Source organism: Saccopteryx bilineata, chromosome 5 (assembly GCF_036850765.1).
Source record: "Saccopteryx bilineata isolate mSacBil1 chromosome 5, mSacBil1_pri_phased_curated, whole genome shotgun sequence".
NCBI classification, from domain to species: Eukaryota; Metazoa; Chordata; class Mammalia; order Chiroptera; family Emballonuridae; genus Saccopteryx; species Saccopteryx bilineata.
Window position 1 is genome coordinate 129,053,412 of NC_089494.1, and position 23,922 is coordinate 129,077,333.

General features: G+C 38.9%; 1 protein-coding gene across 3 annotated transcripts in view; it reads left to right on the forward strand.

Moving 5' to 3' along the window:
• CUL2 (cullin 2) overlaps positions 1–23,922 on the forward strand; it is a 122,326-nt gene that overhangs the window by 54,789 nt on the left and 43,615 nt on the right. For all 3 annotated transcript variants that reach the window (XM_066280203.1, XM_066280202.1, XM_066280204.1), the window contains exons 6-9: positions 1,551–1,633; positions 18,265–18,361; positions 18,851–18,961; positions 23,105–23,267. In XM_066280203.1, the coding sequence (XP_066136300.1) occupies positions 1,551–1,633; positions 18,265–18,361; positions 18,851–18,961; positions 23,105–23,267 (454 nt within the window). The remainder of the gene's footprint in view (positions 1–1,550; positions 1,634–18,264; positions 18,362–18,850; positions 18,962–23,104; positions 23,268–23,922) is intronic.

Here is a 23,922-nt window from a genome sequence, read left to right on the forward strand (position 1 = left end):
CCCCCCCCCCCCCCCCCCCCCGCTTCGCACTTCAGAAAAAAAAAAATTACAAGCAGCTACCATTTTATATGCAACAGATAGATAAAGTTAGACTAAAGCCTGGCAGTCACACTTGTCAGGGATGTTGACTAATGAACTCTCATTCATTGCTTACACAAGTATAAATTGGAAAACATGTGTCTCTAACCCTGTAGCCTAGCATCTCCATTTGTAGTTGTATATCTGGGAATTTCTTGCTTATGTTCACCAGAATTTATATACAAGAATAGCAGCATTTTTTTCAGTAGGAAAAAAACTGGAATCACAAACATATGTCATCAGCAGTGAAAAGAAAAAGTAAATTATGATGTATTTATACCATAGGGTACTATATAGCAGTGTCAATGATTGAAATATATATAATTGTAGCTTTCCATTTAGATGGATTTTAGTAAACAGTCAAATATTAAAAATCACACATAGAAAATACAATATAGGCCCTGGCCGATTGGCTCAGCGGTAGAGCGTCGGCCTGGCGTGCAGGGGACCCGGGTTCGATTCCCGGCCAGGGAACATAGGAGAAGCGCCCATTTGCTTCTCCACTCCCCCCCTCCTTCCTCTCTGTCTCTCTCTTCCCCTCCTGCAGCCAAGGCTCCATTGGAGCAAAGATGGCCCGGACGCTGGGGATAGTTCCTTGGCCTCTGCCCCAGGCACTAGAGTGGTTCTGGTCACGGCAGAGCGACGCTCCAGAGGGGCAGAGCCTCGCCTCCTGGTGGGCAGAGCTTCGCCCCTGGTGGGCGTGCCGGGTGGATCCCGGTCGGGCGCATGCGGGAGTCTGTCTGACTGTCTCTCCCCGCTTCCAGCTTCAGAAAAATACAAAAAAAAAAAAAAAAAAAGAAAATACAATATAATTTTGTTACCAATGTCAGAAATAGTCAGCTTCAAAAATATTATATGGAGATACTTAGGCATTTGGTAGAATTATAAGCAACGGAATGAGTTAACACAAAATGCAGGCTAGTGACGTCAGTGAGTAAAGCTGGAGGGCAGTTGAAGCAATTGTCCATTGCGCCACTGGCCCCGTACTAAGTTGAAGCAATTGTAATGGTGGAATTGTACTTTGCAATTTGGTTGGTGACATCAGGGGTGTGTACTGCATTTAAATTGACTTATCCTGTTGTGTTTGTATGAGAGGCGTTATAATTTAAGAAATTAGCTAACAGCTAAGTTATTTTATTTAACATAACTTCTTATTATAATCTAGGCACATGTAGCCCTCCATAATACTGAGCATTTAATAATCAAGTAAGGTTTTATAAAAATCAATTATTTCTGTAAAATTTTTAACCAGTCAAAAAACCTTAATTCTGTTCTTTGTATAAGTCTGATATGATGTCATTTAAAATTAGAAATGAATTTTACTTATGTTTATTCAATTTTCATTTCAACTTTGAAATATTAGTTATAACTACTTCTTTTGGTGGTTTTTGTGTGTTTTTTTTAAGTTTTAAACAATTTTTAGAAGCAACTACTAAGTAACTCAGTCTTGGTGGTTTCTATTTTTCCTGCAGCTAGCATTGGATATGTGGAGGAAATTGATGGTTGAACCGCTTCAGACTGTTCTTATCCGAATGCTGCTCCGAGAAATCAAAAAGTGAGTTCTGGCGTTTGTCTTTGGGAGTTGGTTTTGATCTGCCGTTTGGTGTGGGTTCAAGTAGGAAACAATGGCGTGACCATTGACCAGACATAGGCCTCATTTGATTGTAATGAGCCACATGTTCCATCTTAATGCCAATATTTAAAAACTGTTTGTTTGTTTTTTAATTTGGGGGGCCGGTGTTTGGCTTTATTTATACCTCAAACGTGCTTAGTAAATAAATACGTCCCTGAAGGAAGTGACTGACTGTTTTTCAGTCCTGGAACCTCTTGGACCTTACAGGCAGCACTGAGCTGTTTAAACGAGTTCTATCAGGTTAAATCCTGATGAGGATAGCCTATTCAGGAAAGCAGGTTATTCTAGTTAGTTGCTTATCTCTTAGCCCCCATATTAAACCAATAACTTGCCTATTATTGTCAGGTAAGTTTATGGGAAAAATATGTAGTTCCCCACTCTATTTAAGGCCTAGAGTGGTTGACTCTTGACCTAATTGCCATATGAATAGAGTTTGGGACAAAGCAAACTTTCCTATGGAGTCCAGGATAGAATACCCTTGGGTCAGCTCTGACTTAGAAGATGAGTGTTTTTAATCTATGGAAAATCAAACGAACTAACTCAGCTTTGGAGAATCAGAAGCACTAAATGTCAGTTATGCAGATGCGTATGTAAAAATTTCAGATTATTGGAACTGATGTTATAGGAAGTACTTAGACCAGTGAGTCACAGTGTGAGATGACCACTCCATCTGAATCTGCCCTCGTTTTTTTCTTTATTTTTCAACTTTAATTTAAAATTTTTACTTTATTATTCAGTTGCAGCTTATATTCTTTTTATTTTGTATTTGTTTTAGGTCTGTGGCATAGTGGTTAAGCATATACAGTACTTTAAGGGGTTTTTTTTGTTTTTGTTTTTGGGTTTGTTTTTTTTTTGTATTTTTCTGAAGCTGGAAACGGGGAGAGACAGACAGACTCCCGCATGCGCCCGACCGGGATCCACCTGGCACGCCCACCAGGGGCAACACTCTGCCCACCAGGGGGCGATGCTCTGCCCCTCCGGGGCGTCGCTCTGCTGCGACCAGAGCCACTCTAGCGCCTGGGGCAGAGGCCAAGGAGCCATCCCCAGCGCCCCGGCCATCTTTGCTCCAATGGAGCCTTGGCTGTGGGAGGGGAAGAGAGAGACAGAGAGGAAGGAGGGGGTGGGGGTGGAGAAGCAAATGGGCGCTTCTCCTATGTGCCCTGGCTGGGAATCGAACCCGGGTCCCCCGCACGCCAGGCCGACGCTCTACCGCTGAGCCAACCGGCCAGGGCCGCATATACAGTACTTTAGAAAGTGTTGCCTCCTCTGATATTTTCAATACCCACCTGACACCGTATAGTTCTTCCAATATTATTGACTATATTCTCTATGCTTTACTTTATATCCCTGTGATTATATTGTAACTACCAATCTATACTTCTTAATCTTTTCACCTTTTCTACCCATTCCCCGACATCCTTCCCTCTGGCAAAAGTCAGTCTGTTCTCTGTGTCTCTAAGTCTTACTATTTTATTTATTTTGTTCTCTCTAGTAAGTTTGCTTTCTTTAAGAAAACCCAAATATGGAGTATTTCATGTGAGGGATCCTAGTAGGAAATAAGGGGTTTTAAAAAAAGCCACAAAAGAGAATAAAAGAATATTTTATTTGTTTGTTTGTTTATAAGGTGAGAGGAGAGGAGATAGACTACAGCATGCGCCCAACTAGGATCCACCCCGCAACCCTGTCTAGGGTTGATGCTCAGGTACTAAGTTATTTTTAGCACCTGAGGCTGATGCTCTTCAATGGAGCTATCCTCAGTGCCCAGGGCCACACTTGAACCAATCAAACCACTGGCTGCTTGATGGGAAGAGGAAGAGAGGGAGGAGTGGAGGGGTGGAGAAAGCAGATGGGCACTTCTCCTGTGTGCCCTGACCAGGGATCGAACTCAGGACGATGACATGCCTGGCCAACGCTCTATGCACTGAGCCACCACCTAGGGCATTATTTATTTTTTTAAAGATTTTATTTATTGATTTGAGAGAGAGAGAAAGGTGGGGGAGGAGTGGGAAGCATCTACTCATAGCAGTTGCTTCTCGTATGTGCCTTAACTGAGCAAGCCCGGGGCTTTGAGCTGGCGACCTCAGCATTCCAGGTCAATGCTTTATTCATTGCACCACGACAGGTCAGGCCATTATACTGTAGCTGTCTTTTTAATTCACAGAATATTTCTTCCATTCCTAGCTCTAATACTTTAGCTTAAGGATGAATACATTTTAGTTTTTATAATGCCTTGAGTATTCCAATGTTTTCACACGTTTCTTTATTTGATCTAAGGAGACAAGACAAATTTTATATGTAAGGAAATTGACCTTTAACAAGGAGAAATGATGTATTGAACTTGATATAGCTAAGGAAAGTGACTCCATGCCTTCAGACTTCCAATTTGGGTTTTCACTGCATTGCTTTAACTAAATCTGTTTATATAATGTCATTTTTGAGTTGATATGGCTAGATGCTGTAACTGGCTGTACATGGGCAAGTGACTGTGGTAGGTACTCCTTATTTGTCATATTGTCAGATCCGTGTAACAGCATATGATGGTGAATATTATCACAGGCTCATTTTACAAATAGGGAATTAGTCAAGTGTCGTCAATTTACTCAAGTATGTTTATAACTAGTACATGGCTGAATTTTGGTCCTTAGATCTTTGGTCTTTTATTTATATATATATATATATATATATATATATATATATATATATATATATAATTTTTATTTATTTATTTATTTTATTTATTTTTTTTTTGTATTTTTCTGAAGCTGGAAACAGGGAGGCAGTCAGACAGACTCCCGCATGCCCCCGACCAGGATTCACCCGGCATGCCCACCAGGGGGCAATGCTCTGCCCATCTGGGGCGTTGCTCTGTTGCGCCCAGAGCCACTCTAGCACCTGGGGCAGAGGCCAAGGAGCCATCCCCAGCGCCCTGGCCATCTTTTGCTCCAATGGAGCCTCGGCTGTGGGAGGGAAAGAGAGAGAAAGAGAGGAAGGAGAAGGGGAGGGGTGGAGAAGCAGATGGGCGCCTCTCCTGTGTGCCCTGGCTGGGATTTGAACCCGGGACTTCCGCATGCCAGGCCGACGCTTTACCGCCAACCGGCCAGGGCCTATATGTATTTTTAAAATTTTTTACTTATTGATTTTAGAGAGAGAAGAAAGAGAAGAAAAGGAGAAACACATTGATTTCATTTTTCCACTTATTTATTATGCATTGCATTGGCTGATTCTTATATGTGCCCTGATTGGGGCTAGAACCCACAGCTATGGCATATTGGGAAATGCACCTACTCAGTGGTCAGCTGCCAGTCCATGGTTGTGCCAATGTCAGTCCACCAGAAATTTTGTGCTGGTCCATGAAAGAATTAACCATGCTAATGTTTTGTGAAGATTATAGATTCAGTGATCTTAGTTGAATTCACTTATGCTCAGAGTGATGGCCCCTTAGCAGCCTGGGTAGTCGATGGAAATACTATTGAAGTGGTCTCAGATAACTCTGGAACTTGTAGGCTCGTTTGAACAACTTTTTACACTGCAGAGCACTTGGAAATTATGCACAACAGACAAAAAGCATTCAGACAAACTTATGTAAGTGTTCAATACATTGTACATGTTGAGTTTGGAAATCAAGCTCCCGCTAGTACCATGTTGCACTGTTCTGCATAGTAAGATAAAACTTTCTTCATTGCATGTTTCTGTTTCCAGGTCAACTAGGTTATGCTCAGGCTCTAATGCCCATGCCTTCTCTTGGCAGTTCATTTTTTCACATTTGTGCAAATAGCTTTGGGACAAACTTAGCTAGTGTTCAGTGCATCATACACATGGCGTTCAGAAACCAAGTACCAGCTTGCACCCTAATGCACTATCATGTACAATATGATAGAACTTTATCTATTGTGTGTTTCCCTTTCCGGCCCCCTCCCTCTCTTAGTACATTTTTTCACACTTGCGCAAATGGTTATGCATGCACTCACCTGTTCAGAATGCATTCATATTGTTTGCAAGTAAATTGTGTTTTATTGTCATTGTGCTGTAAACTTTAAACCCTAAAAAATGGGAGAAAAAACAACAACAAAACATTGTGACCTTCTTTAAAAGCAAAACCAGTAGTCAAAAGAAAAGTTGTGATGACACAGAAAGTAAACCAAGTACTAGTGCTTCAGGTTTAAAAGAAACAGTGAAAGAGAAATGTGTTGGTAATTTGGAAGGTGTAACAGAAAACAAAAAAGGAAAGATAACATTGTTAGGCAGTACCATAAAGAGTATTTAAAACTTGGTTTCACTGCAGCACCTTCTCGTGAATTATCACCATGGCCCTTGTGTATATAGCATGTTCTGCAGTTCTGTCAAATGATGCACTGAAACCTTCCAAACTCACTTGTCGTCTCTTGCATTAGAAGCATAGCAGTCTTATTGAGAAGCCACTGGATTTTTTTGAAAGGTTACACTACCAAATGAAAAGTCAGAAAATTCAAATGAAGAAAATGATGACTAGTGACAAATGACTATTTCAAGCATTTTATTGAGCTGTCCTTGGAATATCAAAAACAAAAACCATTCACTATTGATGAAGAATTAGTAAAACCTTGCCTGACCTGTGGTGGCGCAGTGGATAAAGCGTTGACCTGGAAATGCTGAGGTCGCCGGTTCGAAACCCTGGGCTTGTCTGGTCAAGGCACATATGGGAGTTGATGCTTCCTGCTCCTCCCCCCTTCTCTCTCTCTCTCTCTCCCTCTCTCCTTTCTAAAATGAATAAATAAAATAATTAAAAAAAAAAAAGAATTAGTAAAACCTTGCATCGGAGATGTCACTTGGGAAGTTTTGTGTCCTCAAGCCACACAGAAACTTGAGGGCATACCACTTTCAGACAGTACTGTTCAGACAATTGTTGATATGGCTAACGATATTGAAGAGCTAATGTAGAAAAGATAAAGAGCTTACATGAGTAACCGTGCTGTTCTACTTTGCTTCACGGGGTGTATGTATTGACGATAAAGACGTGAGGGAAGAACTACTCTGTTGTCTTGATCTACCTGGTTAGACCACTAGTTCAGAGATATTTAATGTTCTCAGTGAGTACTTTCAAGTGGAGGGCTTAGGCTGGGAAAGTGCATCAGAGTGTGTGTGGACGGTGATGCAAATGTGATTGGATATCACTCAGGGATAGCTGTGAAAATAAAGAACGTTACACATCCAGAAATGTTGTCCACACACTGTATGATTCACCAGCAGCATTTAGTTGCAAAGAAACTTTCCCCTGAATTGAACACAGTGATTGATGAATGACACAGTGAAGAATGTTAATGATATTTGTAGTCAGGGTCTGAACTCCAGACTGTTCATGACGCTGTGTGAAAGCATGGATTCACAACACCAGCATCTCTTTTATATGGAAATGAGGGTGGCTCTCAAGAGGAAGGATTATTTCATGCATTTTCCAGCTGAGAGAAGTGAAATAGTTTCTGCAACAGCGAAACTCTGCATTAGTAGAGTTTGTGTTGGTTGAAGAATGAATGGCTAAGCTTGCACATATAGAGGATATATTTAGCCTCTTCAGCAAACTAAGTATTTCTCTTCAGGGGTTTAACACAAACATCTTTACACTAAGAAAGAAGACGGATGCATTCAAAATGAAACTTGTTCTTTGGGAAAGTTGCATATAGAAAGAAGATGTAGAAATGTTTCCACTTTTCTAAGACTTTGATTGCTGCACATATCAACCAGAAATTCATGTTTAGTATAATAAGTCAATATTTAAAGGTGTTAGTTCAAAACTTTGACCGTTATTACCCTGAAAATGAGGGTACCCGTAAAGGTAACCTCTGGATCCATTCATGGAAGATATCAACTCCTGCTCCCTCAATCATTGTGAAAAAGAAAAATTGATAGAATTATCTTCTGATGTCACAATGGTGTCCAAACATAAAATGCAGTCATTGTCACATTGTTGGGTATCACTGGAAGAAGAATATCCACTTCTTAGTTACAAAGCTATTAAATTTTCAATCATATTCTCTACTCTCTACGTGTGTGAGAAGACTTTTTTGGCCCCATCACTAATAAAACCCAAACAGAGAAACCTAACGGAAGTCAATGCAGCGCTTCATCTGTCAGAAATAAGACCGCAGCCCCAGTCATCGAGAGCTCCTGCAAAGAAGCAACAGCAAATTCCACACCAGCTTTACTTGGATTGAATATAGTCGTCCCTTGCCATTTGGCGGTTCACTTTTCACAGTCTCACTGTATCCTGGATTTAAAAATTGTATATATCTAATTTTGTATCAAGGATTTTTCGCTTTTATCGCTGGATTTGTGGTATATAGATATTTTTATATATTTATTATTTTAGTTATTTTTGTGGTAAAATAAGCATTTTCTAGCCAAAAAAATGGAAAACTATAAAAATATTAATTAAAACATATTAAAAGAATATTAAATCAAAATAAAGCCTTAAAATATATATAAATAATAAAATAAATATACAGTCACTATTTTGTGGATTTTCGCCTATTGCGAGGGGTTCTGGAACCTAACCCCCACGATAGATGAGGGACCACTGTAATTACTCTCTAGAAATTTCAGTTTTGTTTTATTAAAAAATATTTATTTTTACTGCTTGTCTAATTACTTTGAAAAAATTTTATTTTATAGTATTACAATTAAAAGATAATGCACAAAATATACTAATAAGGAGTTTTATTTCTGCCTTAGTGGTTCCTGAAATAATTCACCTATTTTCACTGTCCCCTAATGTAAAAAGGTTGAAAACCACTGCTTTAGCTACATCTAAGCTTCCCAACCAGGACCTTAAAAATAGTTGGCTCAAGTTGTATCTCATGTCATTGCCACAAACAAGGAAATACGTTGTTATGGTACCTACTGCTTCTTTGTGGAAAGAGTTCCACCAGACTTACAGAATAAAATCTGTTCAGCTGTAGCAGAAGGTATTTTTTGCAAATTTGATTTCCTATCAGCTTATTCACAATCATTTATCCATATTCATCCCTAGCTTCCTAAGTGTTCTCTACAGGTGTCTAACATTACTGTGTACTACTGGTTTCTGATCTGGCCCCTGAAAATCAGGCTCGTGCAAGGAATGTTTCAAAACATTATCTTACTACCAAAAAAAAAAAATATATATATATATATATATATATATATATGTAAAGTATATGCCGATGGTAGAAAAATGAACATGCACAGAAAGTTAGAAAGAAAAAATAAAAGGCCTTTTACTTTTCTCCCAGTACTTTCGTTTCTGTTATTTAAAGGAAATCGCTATTAAGGATTTAAAGTGTTTTCTGATAGAAATTTTCTATATCTCCATACATACATATTTTTATACATATTATTACACCATGTACATACATACATACATACATACATACACACATTCACATGGAGAGCTTTTTGAAAGTCTACATATCTGGGTTCCTAAGGAGAGTAAGAACCTCTGTTTTTACAAAGCTTCCAGAGATGGTATTTATGCATCTAGTGTACATCACCATTTATGAAGTACTTTTCTATGCTAAATAATTTTCCCTTCATTCAAAAAATAATAATTTTTTCTTCACTTGTAAAGCTTTTATTAGAGTGTTTATGTTTTTAACTTTGGATTTTTTTATTACATAAATATTAAGAATACTTAAAAATGTATTTTTCTTAAAAGTTAGAGCAGATTAGTGGTTGGTGTGAGACAAACTGATAGTGTGAGGGAGATCCTTATGATGCTAAAACAGTTTTATATCTTGAATATAGTGGTGTGACATGAATCTAGACGTGATAAAATTGCATAGAACTACACACACTCAAACATACACAAACGACTGTATGTAAAAAGTGGCAAAATCTGAATAAGGTCCATGGATTGCACCAGTATGGATTTCCTGGTTTTGATACTGTGCCATAGTTATGAAAAATGTTACCATTGGAGAAACTGGGTGAAGGGTTCCCAGGTTGCTCTATATATTTCTGCAACTTCTGTGAGTCTTTAGTTATTTCAGAATTTTAAAATATTTTTTAAAAGTTTGAACAGCGTAGCCTGACCAGATGGTGGTACAGCAGATAAAGTGTTGGACTGGGACATGGAGAAGCCAGGTTTGAAACCCCGAGGTCACCAGCTTGAGCGTGGGCTCACCAGCTTGAGCGTGGGGTTGCTGGCTTGAGCAAGGGGTCACTCACTCTGCTGTAGCCCCCTGGTCAAGGCACTAAGAAAGCAATCCAGGAACAACTAAGGATACTGGAAGCCGCAACAAAATTGATGCTTCTCATCTCTCTCCCTTCCTGCCTGTCTGGCCTTATCTGTCTCTCTGTCTCTGTCATACACACACAAAAAATGTTTAAACAACATAAAAAATGTGACTATCCCTATGTTCTTCCTTTTACCTAAGGCTTTATTTCTTCTCCTTAAAACTACTGATAATAATTTGGTTGTACTCTAATACTTCTTTATGTACATATAGTGGCTTTCTTTCTTTGGGAGAAACCTTTTTATTTCTTTAGGAAGATGATGTAGCAGTTGAACCTCCCCATATAAAAATACGTGTTAAGCCTGACCTGTGGTGGCGCAGTGGATAAAGCTTCGACCTGGAACGCTGAGGTCGCTGGTTCAAAACCCTGGGCTTGCTTGGTCAAGGCACATATGGGAGTTGATGCTTTCTTTTTTTTTTTTTTTTTTTGTTTTCTTCTGAAGCTGGAAACGGGGAGAGACAGACTCCTGCATGCGCCTGACCGGGATCCACCCGGCACGCCCACCAGGGGGCGATGCTCTGCCCACCAGGGGGCGAGGCTCTGCCCCTCCGGGGCGTCGCTCTGCCACCACCAGAGCCACTCTAGCGCCTGGGGCAGAGGCCAAGGAGCCATCCCCAGCGCCCGGGCCATCTTTGCTCCAATGGAGCCTTGGCTGCGGGAGGGGAAGAGAGAGACAGAGAGGAAGGAGGGGAGGGGGGTGGAGAAGCAAATGGGTGCTTCTCCTATGTGCCCTGGCCGGGAATCGAACCCAGGTCCCCTGCACGCCAGGCCGACGCTCTACCGCTGAGCCAACCGGCCAGGGCCTAGTTGATGCTTTCTGCTCCTCCCTTCTCTCTCTCTCTCCCTCTTTCTCTCTCTCTCTCCTCTCTAAAATGAATAAATAAATAAAGTTTAAAAAAAAAATATGTGTTAAAATTTTTATCCCTTCTGAAAGTAAAACTCAATGGCAAGGCGGTCATGGTTTAAGCATTCTTTTCCTGTTTGCATGTTTACATCATAAAAATGGCAGGAGTTAAGTGACAAATAGAGAAAATATTTGTGACTTCACAGCTCCATATTTTAAATTCTTCTGCTTTCCCTGCTGATATGATGTCGTACAGATAACAAACTTTCCTACAAGTAGAGCTCCATTTCATGCTCTTTTCTGTTTCCTTTGTTAGTCTTCAGGGTTTATTATTATAGCATAAGGAGTTTTGGTATCTGCTAAAGCAAGTTTGCCCTCCATAAACCAGAAGTGTTCTGACTGTTCCTTTGCACTTTTTTTTCATATAATGACCTTTTTTTTTAGAGGTGATTATTAGTTACCTTTAATATTTTTCTGTGGATCAAAGTAGAATTGAATCTACAAGTTAGTTTGGAGAGAAGTTTCATCTTCACAGTATTGAATCTTCCTATCCGTGAACAAAGTGTAGTTGTTTATTATGCCTTCCTTAATATCTTCTAATAAGTTTAAAAACTGGCCCTGACCGGTTGGCTCAGTGGTAGAGCGTCGGCCTGGTGTGCAGGAGTCCCAGGTTCGATTCCCGGCCAGGGCACACAGGAGAGGCACCCATCTGCTTCTCTACCCCTCCCCCTCTCCTTCCTCTCTCTCTCTATCTCCTCCCTTCCTGCAGCCAAGGCTCCATTGGAGCAAGGTTGGCCCGGGCACTGAGGATGGCTCTATGGCCTCTGCCTCAGGCACTAGAATGGCTCTGGTCGCAACGCCTCAGATGGGCAGAGCATTGCCCCCTGGTGGGCATGCCATGTGGATCCTGGTTGGGTACATGTGGGAGTCTGTCTGACTGCCTCCCCATTTCCAACTTCAGAAAAATACAAAAAAAAACAAAAAAACTTATCTGAAAGGTCCTAAAGGTTTTTTGTTTGATTTATTTTGCGATACTTGGTATTTTTTTTTTTTCTGAAGTTGGAAATGGAGAGGCAGTCAGACAGACTCCCGCATGTGCCCAACCAGGAACCACCCAGCTCGCCCACCAGGGGGCGATGCTCTGCCCATCTGGGGCGTTGCTCTGTTGTGACCAGAGCCATTCTAGTGCCTGGGGTAGAGGCCAAGGAGCCATCCCCAGCGCCCGGGGCCAACTTTGCTCCAATGGAGCCTTGGCTGTGGGAGGGGAAGAGAGAGACAGAGAAGAAGGAGAGGGGGAGGGGTGGAGAAGCAGATGGGTGCTTCTCTTGTGTGCCCTGGCCGGGAATCGAACCCAGGACTCCTGCACACCAGGCCAACGCTCTACCACTGAGCCAACTGGCCAGGGCGGAATTGGTATTCTTTATTACAGTATAAAAACCTTGTTCTGTATAACTACTTGTTCTGTTTGTTTTCTCCTAGTTTATAGGGCTACAACTGACTTTGTTTACAAAGTTTATATTAAGCCTCCAAGTTAAATTCCATTATTTCTAATAGTTTATGCGTATTTCTGTTTCTGTGTAAGTTCTAATACTCTGTTATGTGTATGTGTGCACACACCTCATTTTCTAAGACCCCTAAAGCAGTTTGAAGAGAAGTGATGGGCAGCCGGCATCTTGTTTCATGCCTGATTTTAAAGTCTACGTGTGCAGTGTTGTCCGTTTAAGATGGTGATTTCTCTAATTTTTAAACACTCGGTATCCAAGTGATGAAATTAGTTGGGATTAGTGTTGAATTTTTGAAATGATTTTTGTATTTCTATTGAGAGATTTTATGTTTTTTTTCTTATTCTGTTAATGTGGTGAATTACATTTATAGATGTTCTAATATTAAATTATCTTTATATAACTGGGATAAAACCCAGGTTGTTTTTTGTCTATTACAATTTTTACACGTTGTTATATTTGATTTGCAAGTATTTTATTTATCATTTTGCATCTGTATTTATGACTGGGTGGGTCTGTAATTACTCTTTCTGATACTGTCTTTGGGTTTGGTATTAGGCTCATCCTTATAGGCTGGATTATAGGGTATTTTCTCTTTTTCTTTTAAATAAGAGTTTGTATGAAATTTGAATGATCAGTTATTGTTTTTTAAGTGAGAGGAGGGAGATAGAGAGACAGACTCCCATATGCACCCCAACCAGTATCTACCTGGCACCCCCCCATCTGGGGCCGATGCTCAAATCAACCTACCTATCCTCAGGGCCTGGGACTAACACTTGAACCAATTGAACTCTGGCTGTGAGAGGGAGAGAGAGAGAAGCAGGAGAGAAGCACAGTCACTTCTCCTGTGTACCCTGACCAGGGATCGAATCTGGGATGTCTGCATGCCAGGCTGATGCTCTATCCACTGAGCAAACTGGCCAGGGCCAGAATGATCAATTTTTTGAGGTTTAGTAAAACTCCTTTCAGAACTATCTGGATCTAGGGTTTCTTTGTAAGAAGATATTTTAAAATAATATTTTTAACAGTGGTGCAGTTTTTTTTATAGTCTTAAGACTAATTGAACTTACGTATATTTTTTTAGTCAGTTGTGATTTTTTCAAAATCATTAGAAAGTCACTGTTGATCATATTCTGTTCAAAAACTTTTTATTTCAAGTAACTTTTGATGTAAAGCTAGCACAGAAAGTTCCTGTACCTGTTCACCCTACCATTACCATCTTACTGCCGATGGTGTATCTGTGAGCATTGATATTATACTATTAATTAAATGGCAGACTTTATTTGCATTTTTCCAGTTCTTTCACTGATGTCCTCATTCTGTCCCTGGATTCAGTCCAAGTCACTGCATTGCATTTAGCTGTCATGTCTCATTTCTTTCTCTCCATAAGAATTTATTATTTTTAATTTTTGATACCAGTTCACATTCAATATTACTATTTTTTAAGATTTTTATTGAATTTATTAGGGTGACATTGGTTAATAGAAGTATACAGATATCAGGTGTATAATTCTATAATACATCATCTATATATTGTATTGTGTGTTCACCACCCCAGTCAATATTATTTTATATTAAAAGATATGTTAGCCATGGCTGGGTAGCTTAGTTGGTTAGAGCATTGTCCTGATACCCCAAGGTTGCAGGTTGGATTCCCAGTCAGGGCGCACACAAGAATCATACAATGAGTGCATAGATGAGCCCATTAATCTCTCCCTCCTGCTCCCCCTCCTTTCCTCCCTCTTCCCTCTTCCTCTCTCTCTCTCTCTCTAAAATCAATAAATAATAAAAAACATTTTAAAAAATATTAGTTTGTATTTGTTCCAGGTATACAGCTTAGTGGTTAGATAACAATATATATAATTTATGAAGTTACCCTCCTATAAGTCCAATACCAACCCGACAATTTGTAGATGCTTCTGTTTGCATAAATGTTTACAACGGTTGTATCCTTTTGTTGGATTTGATCCCTTTATCATTACAAAATGTCCTTTTTGTTATAGCCTTTGTTTTAAAGTTTATTTTCTTTAATATAAGTATTACCACTCCAACTTTTTTTTTGTTTCTACTTGCATGAAATATCTTTTTCCATCCATTTACTTTCAAGAGATTGGAAGTTATTCTGAAGCGAATCTCTTCATATGTAAGCATCTTGTTTTCTTATCCATTCAGTTACTTATGGCTTTTATTGGAGTATTTACTCTATTTACTTTTAAAGTGATTATTAATAGGTATGTGGTTATGGCTCTTTTATTATTCATACTTATATTTTATTTTTCTCCTTAAAGATATCTCTTAACATTTCTTGTAATACTGGTCTGGTGGTGATGAACTTATTTAGCTTTTATTTTTTAATCTGGGAAGTTTTTTATCTCTCATTTTAATGATAGCCTTGCTGGTTAGAGTAGTCTTGGTTGTAGGTCAGTGCTTTTCATCACTTTCATCACTTTCATCACTTTTTGCTATTTCATGCCAATCCCTTCTGGTCTGAAATGTTTCTGTTGAGAAATCAGCTGACAGTCTTATGGGAGCTCTCGTGCAAGTAACTAACTGCTTTTCTCTTGCTGCTTTTAAGATTCTATCTTTGTCTTTTACTCTTGGTATTTTAACTATGCTGTGCCTTGGTGTGGGCCTCTTTGGGTTCATCTTATTTGGGACTCTCTACACTTTGTAGACTTGTATATCAGTTTTCTTCATCAGGAAGTTTCAGTCACTATTCAAATATTTTTAAATCCTTTACTCTCTCTTTGCACCTTCTGGTACCCTTGTGATGTGGATATTGTTTTGCTTGATGTCATCTCAGAGGTCCCTTAAACTATCCTCATTTTTTCATTCTTTTTTCTTTTTGCTCTACTGATTGGGTGTTTTTTGCTACCTCGTCTTCCAAGTTGCTGATTCAGTTCTCTGCTTCATCTAATCTGCTGTTGATTCCTTCTAGTGTATTCTTCATTTCAGTAATTGTGTTCTTCATTTCTGACGTTTTTTTATGATTTCTGGGTCCTTTCTTAATCTTACTGTCTTTTTGTTGGAGTCCTTACTAAATTCCTTGAGCACCCTTTTAACTACTGTTTTTGAAATCTGTTAGATTACTTGCCTCTGTTTCATTTTAGTTCTATTCCTGGATTTTATATAGTATTTTTTGTTTAGTTATAAAAATATGTGGTGATCTTAAATTGAATAATTGTGTCTAAGAGTTTCTGTGTTCAGATGTTAGTCCTATAAGGAGGACAACTTAGTTAATAAGTACTACGAATACTAATATTTTTTCTAGGCAGTTCCCTGTCTGAATCCATCTTATCTGGGCCTTTTGGGGTCAGAATCAAATGTCAAGGCAATAGCAGGAATGGAAGTTTTCCTGGTGCTGAACCGGGACAATAGGATTTGGTGAAAAGAATTTTAGGTAACCTGATTTTCCAAATATTTAGAGATTTCTTGTTCTTGGCTGATTTTTATTTGGTCTTAGGCAAAGTTAAAAGTGATATATTCCAAATAGATAAGTTAGAACATTATTTCACCAGATTTTACTTGAGCTTAAGAGGGAACTAAAGAAGATATGCAAAGGAAATGAACTTACTGTGTGACCTTTAGTTTTTGTTGATAACATTTAGACTTTGTATCTAAAAGTCTGTTACTAACAGAATTACTTGGCCATATTAATTCATGCACAACAGCTTTTCCCAGAATATGCAGATAATTAGAGGAAGAAGGAGAGAGAGAGAGGCTCAGAGGGGCGCAGAGGCCGGGAGGGACAGTTGCCTCATACTTTCCTTATATGGTAGAAAATCTCAGTCCTACTACACAGAACAAAGCATGTTTACTAGGAGATGATGGTAACATTTTCTGTTGCTCTCTTTATAAAATAATTACTAATTAAAAAAATTTAAGTGAGGTGGAGGTTTCTAGTAGAAACCTGACCCTTTGACTGTATAATGGTTTAAATCAACAATTACTACTGGAGTTGGAAACTCCCAGCTTTGAGTCTGACTGTTTGACTATGGCTTTAGATGAACATTTTTTCTGTTTCATTTCCCTGTACCTGTAATTGGAAAGACAAACATTCACCTACATTTTAAAAATTATGATTAAGACTTGCATTGCAGTAGTGCCTTAACTATGTGGGAACTGGCCCTGGCTGGTTGGCTCAGTGGTAGAGCGTTGGCCTGGCGTGCAGTAGTCCCAGGTTCGATTCCTGGCCAGGGCACACAGGAGAAATGCCCGTCTGCTTCTCCACACCTCCCCCTCTCCTTCCTCTCTGTCTCTCTCTTCCCCTCCCATAGCCGAGGCTCCATGGGAGCAAGGTTGGCCCGGGCGCTGAGGATGGCTCCATGGCCTCTACCTCAGATGCTAGAATGGCTCTGGTCTCAACAGAGCAACGCCCCAGATGGGCAGAGCATAGCCCCCTGGTGGGCATGCTGGGTGGATCCCGGTTGGGCACATGCGGGAGTCTGTCTGACTGCCTCCCCGTTTGCAACTTCTGAAAAATACAAAACAAAACAAAACTATGTGGGAACTTAACAGATGAATAATTGAGATGATTTTAGATCCCTTTGCAATTATAAAGAAATATAGAAATATTAAAACAGAGCTCACTGAGCTTCTTTGTATATGTATGTTTGTGAAGGACAGGAGATAGTGAGGAAGACTCCCACGTGCTTCCTGACTGGTATCCCCCCCCCCTCCAGCAAACACCCCCTACCCCCACCCCCATGTGGAGCTGATGCTTGAGTACCAAGCTATTTTTAGCACCTGAAGCTGATGCATTCTGACCAACCAAGTTATCCTCAGTGTCTGGGGCCTACGCTCAAACCAATTGAGCCACTGGCTGTGGGAGAGGAAGAGAGAGAAGGGGGGAGGGAGGAGAAAAACGAATTATCACTTCTCATGTGCGCCCTGACCAGGGATCAAACCCAGGACATCCATACGCCAGGCTGATGCTCTATCCAGAGCTACCAGCCAGGGCATGAACTTCTACCTTTGTGCTTGAATGGAAAGCAACTTAACAGCTCCAGCAGATCTCATAGAGAAAACACACAGCTGTCATCATTTCAGTGAGTGATGTGTTCCTTAGAGTAGTGATTTTCAACTGCTGTCTGCATACCACTGCTGGTGCACCAGAAATTTCATGCCAGTTCATGAAAGAGTTAATTTAACCATCCTGTGTTGTATGAAGAGTATGGAAATTTCATGCCGGTCCATAATAAATTTAACCACCCTGATGTTGTATGAATTGTGAAGATTATAAATTATTGAAGAACACTGCTATAGAGTGTACCTCTCTGAGGATGTGTACTGTCAGGTTACTAGAGGCGTACTTTAATGGTTCAAAGACTGAAAATCTCAGACCAAATCTTTTAATAATAGTATTTATGGTGAGTAATATTCAAAATTCTTAACCACCAATATTAAAGTCTTGAATTGATAGGATCGTATCTATTCTAAAATTAAAGTAGCCTTTTAGTATCAGCAGAATATGTTTAATTTTACAATCAAGGCCTTTCTTTTATTTATTGAAATGACAGCTAATAATGTACATTAAATATCAAATAATTCAGCTTTTATATGAAAAAATTAGGATTAGGCATCATGTATGCACTGACCTTTTTAAAAATTTTTTTATGTATTGGTTTTAGAGAGGAAGAAAGAGAGAGAGAAACATTGATTTCTTGTTCCACTTATTTATGCATTTATTGGTTGATTCTTGTATATGCCCTGACCAGGGATTGAACCTGCAACCTTGGTATATTGGGATGATGCTCCAACCAACTGAAGTAACTGGCCAGGGCATGCATGCATTAACCTTTAAGATGCTTTACAATTTAGTGCTCGCTTCGGCAGCACATATACTAAAGATGCTTTACAATTTGATTAGACCAATGAATAAGCAGTCATATTTTGACATACTGGTGTATTTCTACAGATAATTTGTATTCTCAAAAATATTTTTGTGTTACACCTTCTTTTAGTGATCGTGGTGGAGAAGACCCGAACCAGAAAGTAATCCACGGGGTTATTAACTCCTTTGTTCATGTTGAACAGTATAAGAAAAAATTCCCCTTAAAGGTAAAAAGCCTCCTTTATTTATTTATTTATTTTTTTATTTTATTTTTTTCTGAAGCTGGAAACGAGGAGAGACAGTCAGACAGACTCCCGCATGTGCCCGACTGGGATCCACCTGGCACGCCCACCAGGGGCGATGCTCTGCCCCTCCGGGGCGTCGCTCTGTGAGAGACCAGAGCCACTCTAGCGGCTGGGGCAGAGGCCAAGGAGCCATCCCCAGCGCCCGGGCCATCTTTGCTCCAATGGAGCCTTGGCTGTGGGAGGGGAAGAGAGAGACAGAGAGGAAGGAGGGGGGAGTGGAGAAGCAAATGGGCGCTTCTCCTGTGTGCCCTGGCCGGGAATCGAACCCGGGTCCCCCGCACGCCAGGCCAACGCTCTACCGCTGAGCCAAACGGCCAGGGCCAAAAAGCCTCCTTTAAAAACATCAAACCTTTCATTTCTTATATTACTTGTTTTAATTTTTTTCAATATTATTTTAATTGATTTATTTAGTTTTATCAGGAAATCTTTGAGTCCCCCTTTCTGATGGAAACAGGAGAGTATTACAAGCAAGAAGCTTCAAATTTATTACAAGAATCAAACTGTTCACAGTATATGGAAAAGGTAAGGAAGAAAACATATATGCTCAGTACGTCTTCTATATTTATCAAGCATGGTTTTATGTAATAGTTTTCTTGTTTATATATATATATATATTTTAAATTTATTTTTTGGTGGAAAAAGTTTCTGTTTGGTCATTGCTCTGAGTTATAGTTAATGTGCAACACCTCCTGATACCTATATTTTTCTTGCTATAGCATTTTCCATGAGTTTCAGTATTTTTCATGGTTGATACTTTTGGTGAATCGTGATTGCTTGTCTTTAAAATGAGTATTCACATTCTGGGAAAAATAAACTATATTTTTTTGCTTAGTGCCTATTGCCTAAAGCACTTTAGGCGACCCCTGTGTTTTGGTCGTTCGACCCCGCCGGGGTCGCGACCCACACAGGTTGAGAACCGCTGGCTTAGTGGATATGTTTAGGGAATAGGGTAAGTCTGGATGATAAATATTTAGGTTTTTATCTTTCTTCCTCTAAAATGGAAGAAAAATAAGGAAAACTATAATTCTGTGGAGATTTGAATAGGTCACTCTTTTTGTCTGTTTTTTGGAAGGCTAAGAAAATGAATTTTTCCAGAAGTTTTAATCATTAGCATATTTATTACCATATTTAAAATACCATGTATGTTTTCTCAGTAAAAGAATAGATATCTTACAAGCTATATTAGAAATTTTATTTCTTTGTTTTTATTTCTTGATTTTAGAGAGGAAGGGCAAGATATATTAGAAATTTTAATGGCCTTTTTTCATCTGCATTGTTGGGTTCAAGCATTTTATTATAGGATGATTTTTATTAGTTAGTTCAGCCAAGAAAGTTAAAATATTAAATAAACATAAGTAAGAAAGATAAAATATAAGTACAGTGTAGTGTGTCTCCATAGAAGATATATAAGTCAAGAAATATCATTACTTACTGATAAACTGTTATGCATTTCATAAAGCCCAGGCCTAGCATTCTGGCTGTTTAATTCATTTCCTGCTGTTGTCTCTCATTTGCTCGGGACCTTCAGTAAATCATCTAGGACATTTTTCTCTGTTAAGTGCAGGTTACACTGTCAGTGCTTCTCAGCTCTTAGCCCTCTTTGCAGCTGAGACTCTTGTTAAAGGATCGTGATGCCATCTTGAAAGTGCTCACAGCGATAAGTGAAACATATTCCTCATTAGATCTGGCTCTCAAAAGACCATTGGCAAACATGTTGTGTGGGTCCACTTATGTGCAACACCTGGACTAGGCACATTCTGAGATACAGAAAGTGGGTTAGAAGTTATGCAGAGGGGAGGATAGGGAGCTACTGCTTAGTGTTTTAAGGGTTTTGTTTGGTATGATGAAAAAGTTTTGAAAATAGTTGTATATTGTGAATATAATTAATGCCACGAATTATACACATAAAAAGGGTTAAAATGGCCTGACCAGGCAGTGTCGCAGTAGATAACGCGTCGGACTGGGACGTGGAGGACCCGGGTTCGAGACCTCGAGGTCGTCTGCTTGAACACAGGCTCATCTGGTTTGAGCAAGGCTCACCAGCTTGAGCCCAAGGTCTCTGATTTGAGCAAGGGGTCACTCGATCTGCTGTAGACCCCCAGTCAAGGCACATACATATGAGAAATCAATCAAAGAACAACTAAGGTGCCGCAACGAAGAATTGATGCTTCTCATCTCTCTCCCTTCCTGTCTGTCTGTCCCTATCTGTCCCTATCTGTCTCTCTCTGTCTCTGTCACAAAAAAAGGGTTATAATGGCAAAGTTTATGTTATATATTTTATCACAATTTTAAAAACACTAATAATGTAATATGTCAAAAACTATTGAATTTCATACTTTATTTTTTAAAATACATTTCCTTTTTTAAAACTTTTATTTACTGATTTTAGAGAGAGAAGAGGGGAGAGACAGAGAATGAAACATTGATTTGTTGTTCCATTTATTTTATTTTATTTTATTTTTAATTTAATTTTTGTATTATTTATTTATTCATTTTTTAGAGAGGAAGGGAGAGACAGAGAGAGAGAAGGGAGGGTGGAGCTGGAAGCATCAACTCCCATATGTGCCTTGACCAGGCAAGCCCAGGGTTTCGAACTAGCGACCTCAGCATTTCCAGGTCGATGCTTTATCCACTGCACCACCACAGGTCAGGCCTGTTCCATTTATTTATGCATTATTGTTTGATTCTTGCACCTGCCCTAACCGGGTATCGAACCCACAACCTTGGTGTATCGAGAGGATGCTCTACCCACTGAACTACTAGGCTAGGGCCTGAATTGTATACTTTAAATGGGTGAATCATGATATGTACATTACATTTTAAACTGTTAAAAGGAGGGCCACTGGAAATGATGTCTGGAAAGTGACGCTTATAAGAGTAGTTTATTTAATAGACTTAATAGTGTAGCCTTCTTCCTTTCCTCTTTGTATCTGTCCTCTAATTTTGGCCTGTTCCCTAGCTGCAGTGGTGCTATAGCTGTCTGAAGCCCTGCATCCAACACTCCATCCTTGTCTACCTTTTGGTGCGTGCGCCTCAGCCCACCTCCCACCCAGTTATCATTTTAGGTTCTTGTTTTTTTTTTTTCTCATCTTCCCTCACCTCCCTCAGGCCCACACTCATTCCCATTACATGTTATACATTAATAAACAGGTTAAAGTCATTTATACAATGACTAATAGGCACAATCCTTTTAAGAACTATTTTTACTTTATTTTTAAAATTTTTTATTTTGAAAGAAAAATGTTGACCAAAATGACTTTCCAATTTTTAAAATTTATTTATTGATTTTAGAGATAGGAAGAAGAGAGAGAGAGAGAAACATTAATTTGTTGTTTCGCTTATTTATGTATTTGTTACTTGAGTCTTGTATATGCCCTGACCAGGGATCGAACCCACAACTTCGACATTGTTAGGGTGACACTCTACCCCAGAGTTTTCCAACCACTGGTCCGCAGACTGGTCCACCAGATATTTCGTGCCTGTTGCAGAAGAATTCACCACCCTGATGTTATGAAGATTATATAAACCCAGTGATCTTAGTCGAATTCACATATGCTCAGGATAATTTCTGCCTTAGTGGTCCCTGAAATATGTTCACTGGTCCCTTGCTATATGTGGTTAAAAACCACTGCTGAGCCTAACCAACTGAGCTACCCTGTCAGAACCAAAATGACTTTCTTAGTTGATGAAATGTGTGGTGAATGTCTTTTATTCTAGATTCTACCTTTGGTTTCTGTGACTTTGCCCTGAACTGCTGGCTCCACACACAGGGAGGCACAGCCAGAAAGACAGGACTTGTGTCTCTCAATCTTCAGTCTGTTTTTGTCAGACGATCTCTGAGAGGTGTCCAGGAGTGATGTCTTATTTTCCTTACCATCATCTTCCCTCCCAACATCACCTTCTTGTGCCCAGGAAAGCTCAGTAGTACTTCCCCAAGGTTTAAATGCACATAGTTCCCTGGGGCCAGTTCAGAAACTCTAGTTACATAGCTTTACTTTACGGAGAATTTTCAGGGCATAAATATCTATGTGTGCACGTTCTATGCAGGTATATTCTCATTGCAAAAGTATTTTTGTTTTGATGTAGAAATTAGCCCAATTCTGTGGCTATTATCTTTACTAGTTCTTGTTAATATTAACTAGTGTATTGTTTGTAGCTTAGTGCTTTTTATATCACAAAAGCTTTAATAAAGGTCTTACTTGACATATTTAACTATGACTAAACATATTTTAATTTCCAAAATTTTTAAGAAATCTTTATCATGATAGTTAACTAATCATGCACATACCATATGAGGAACCAACACAAAATAATTAGATTAATCTGCTTGATGTGAATTATTTTTCAGATTAATAATTAAATATTTATGAAGTGACCACCTGTTTTGGTTTTTAATAATTTTTACCTACTTTTCCTGCTGCATGTTCAGTTGTCTGTGTGCTCAGATGATCAGGGTCAGTAAATTAATACAAAAATGTAGATTACATAACTTTAGTTCATGTTCATAAGACTGTGGTGAACTTGTAGTGTAATTAAAAATTTGAAATGATTTATAGAATGTGCATTTAAATTGGATATAAGCCAGTAAAATTAGGCTACCTAAGTTACTTACTGATACTACAGGGTTTTTTTTTCATAATAGTTTATAACAATATGTTTCTAAAGGTTCTAGGTAGATTAAAAGATGAAGAAATTCGATGTCGAAAGTACTTGAACCCAAGTTCATATACTAAAGTGATCCATGAATGTCAACAACGAATGGTAGCAGACCACTTACAGTTCTTACATGCAGAATGTCATAATATCATTCGACAGGAGAAAAAAAATGGTAAGTGATATGAATTGTTAAATGTAAATAAACATTAAATTATAAAGCACTTTTTACATAGCCTTCAAGTGTCTTTAGATTTCAATATGCCTTATCAATAATCTGTTTTAAAAGACTTTGGGGAAAGTATATTCTCAAAGTGCATTCTAAACTCAAAAAAAAAAAAAAACCCAGAAAATATGTTTGCACATTCTTACGTATCATAAGGGCTAATTTCCTTAATATATTAAGAGTTCTGATAAACAATAGGAAAAAAGGAAAAGAATATGAAAAGGAAATATAAATATTTTTAAATATATGGAGATATGCAGTCTCTCTCAAAGTAGGTGAAATACAAAATAAAAACAATGAGATGCTAGCAATATGCAGTGAAATAGCATGCAAAATTTTCCGATGGCAGGGAATAAAGCTAACAAGATTTGTGCCAAACTTATGTAGGAAATTAAACATCATTGAAAGCAACATTGATGTAATAGACCCAGGGCTATCTACTCAAAACCAAAGTTTTTTTTTTTTAATTCTGAAAGTTATGCTCTTAGACTAAGAACAGTCATGACAGTGTTGACAGCTATGACAGGAAGACCTTGCAGGATAGAATGATTTATGAAACCACGGGAATTATGACAATGAGGCATTGGTCAGGGATAAACAAATA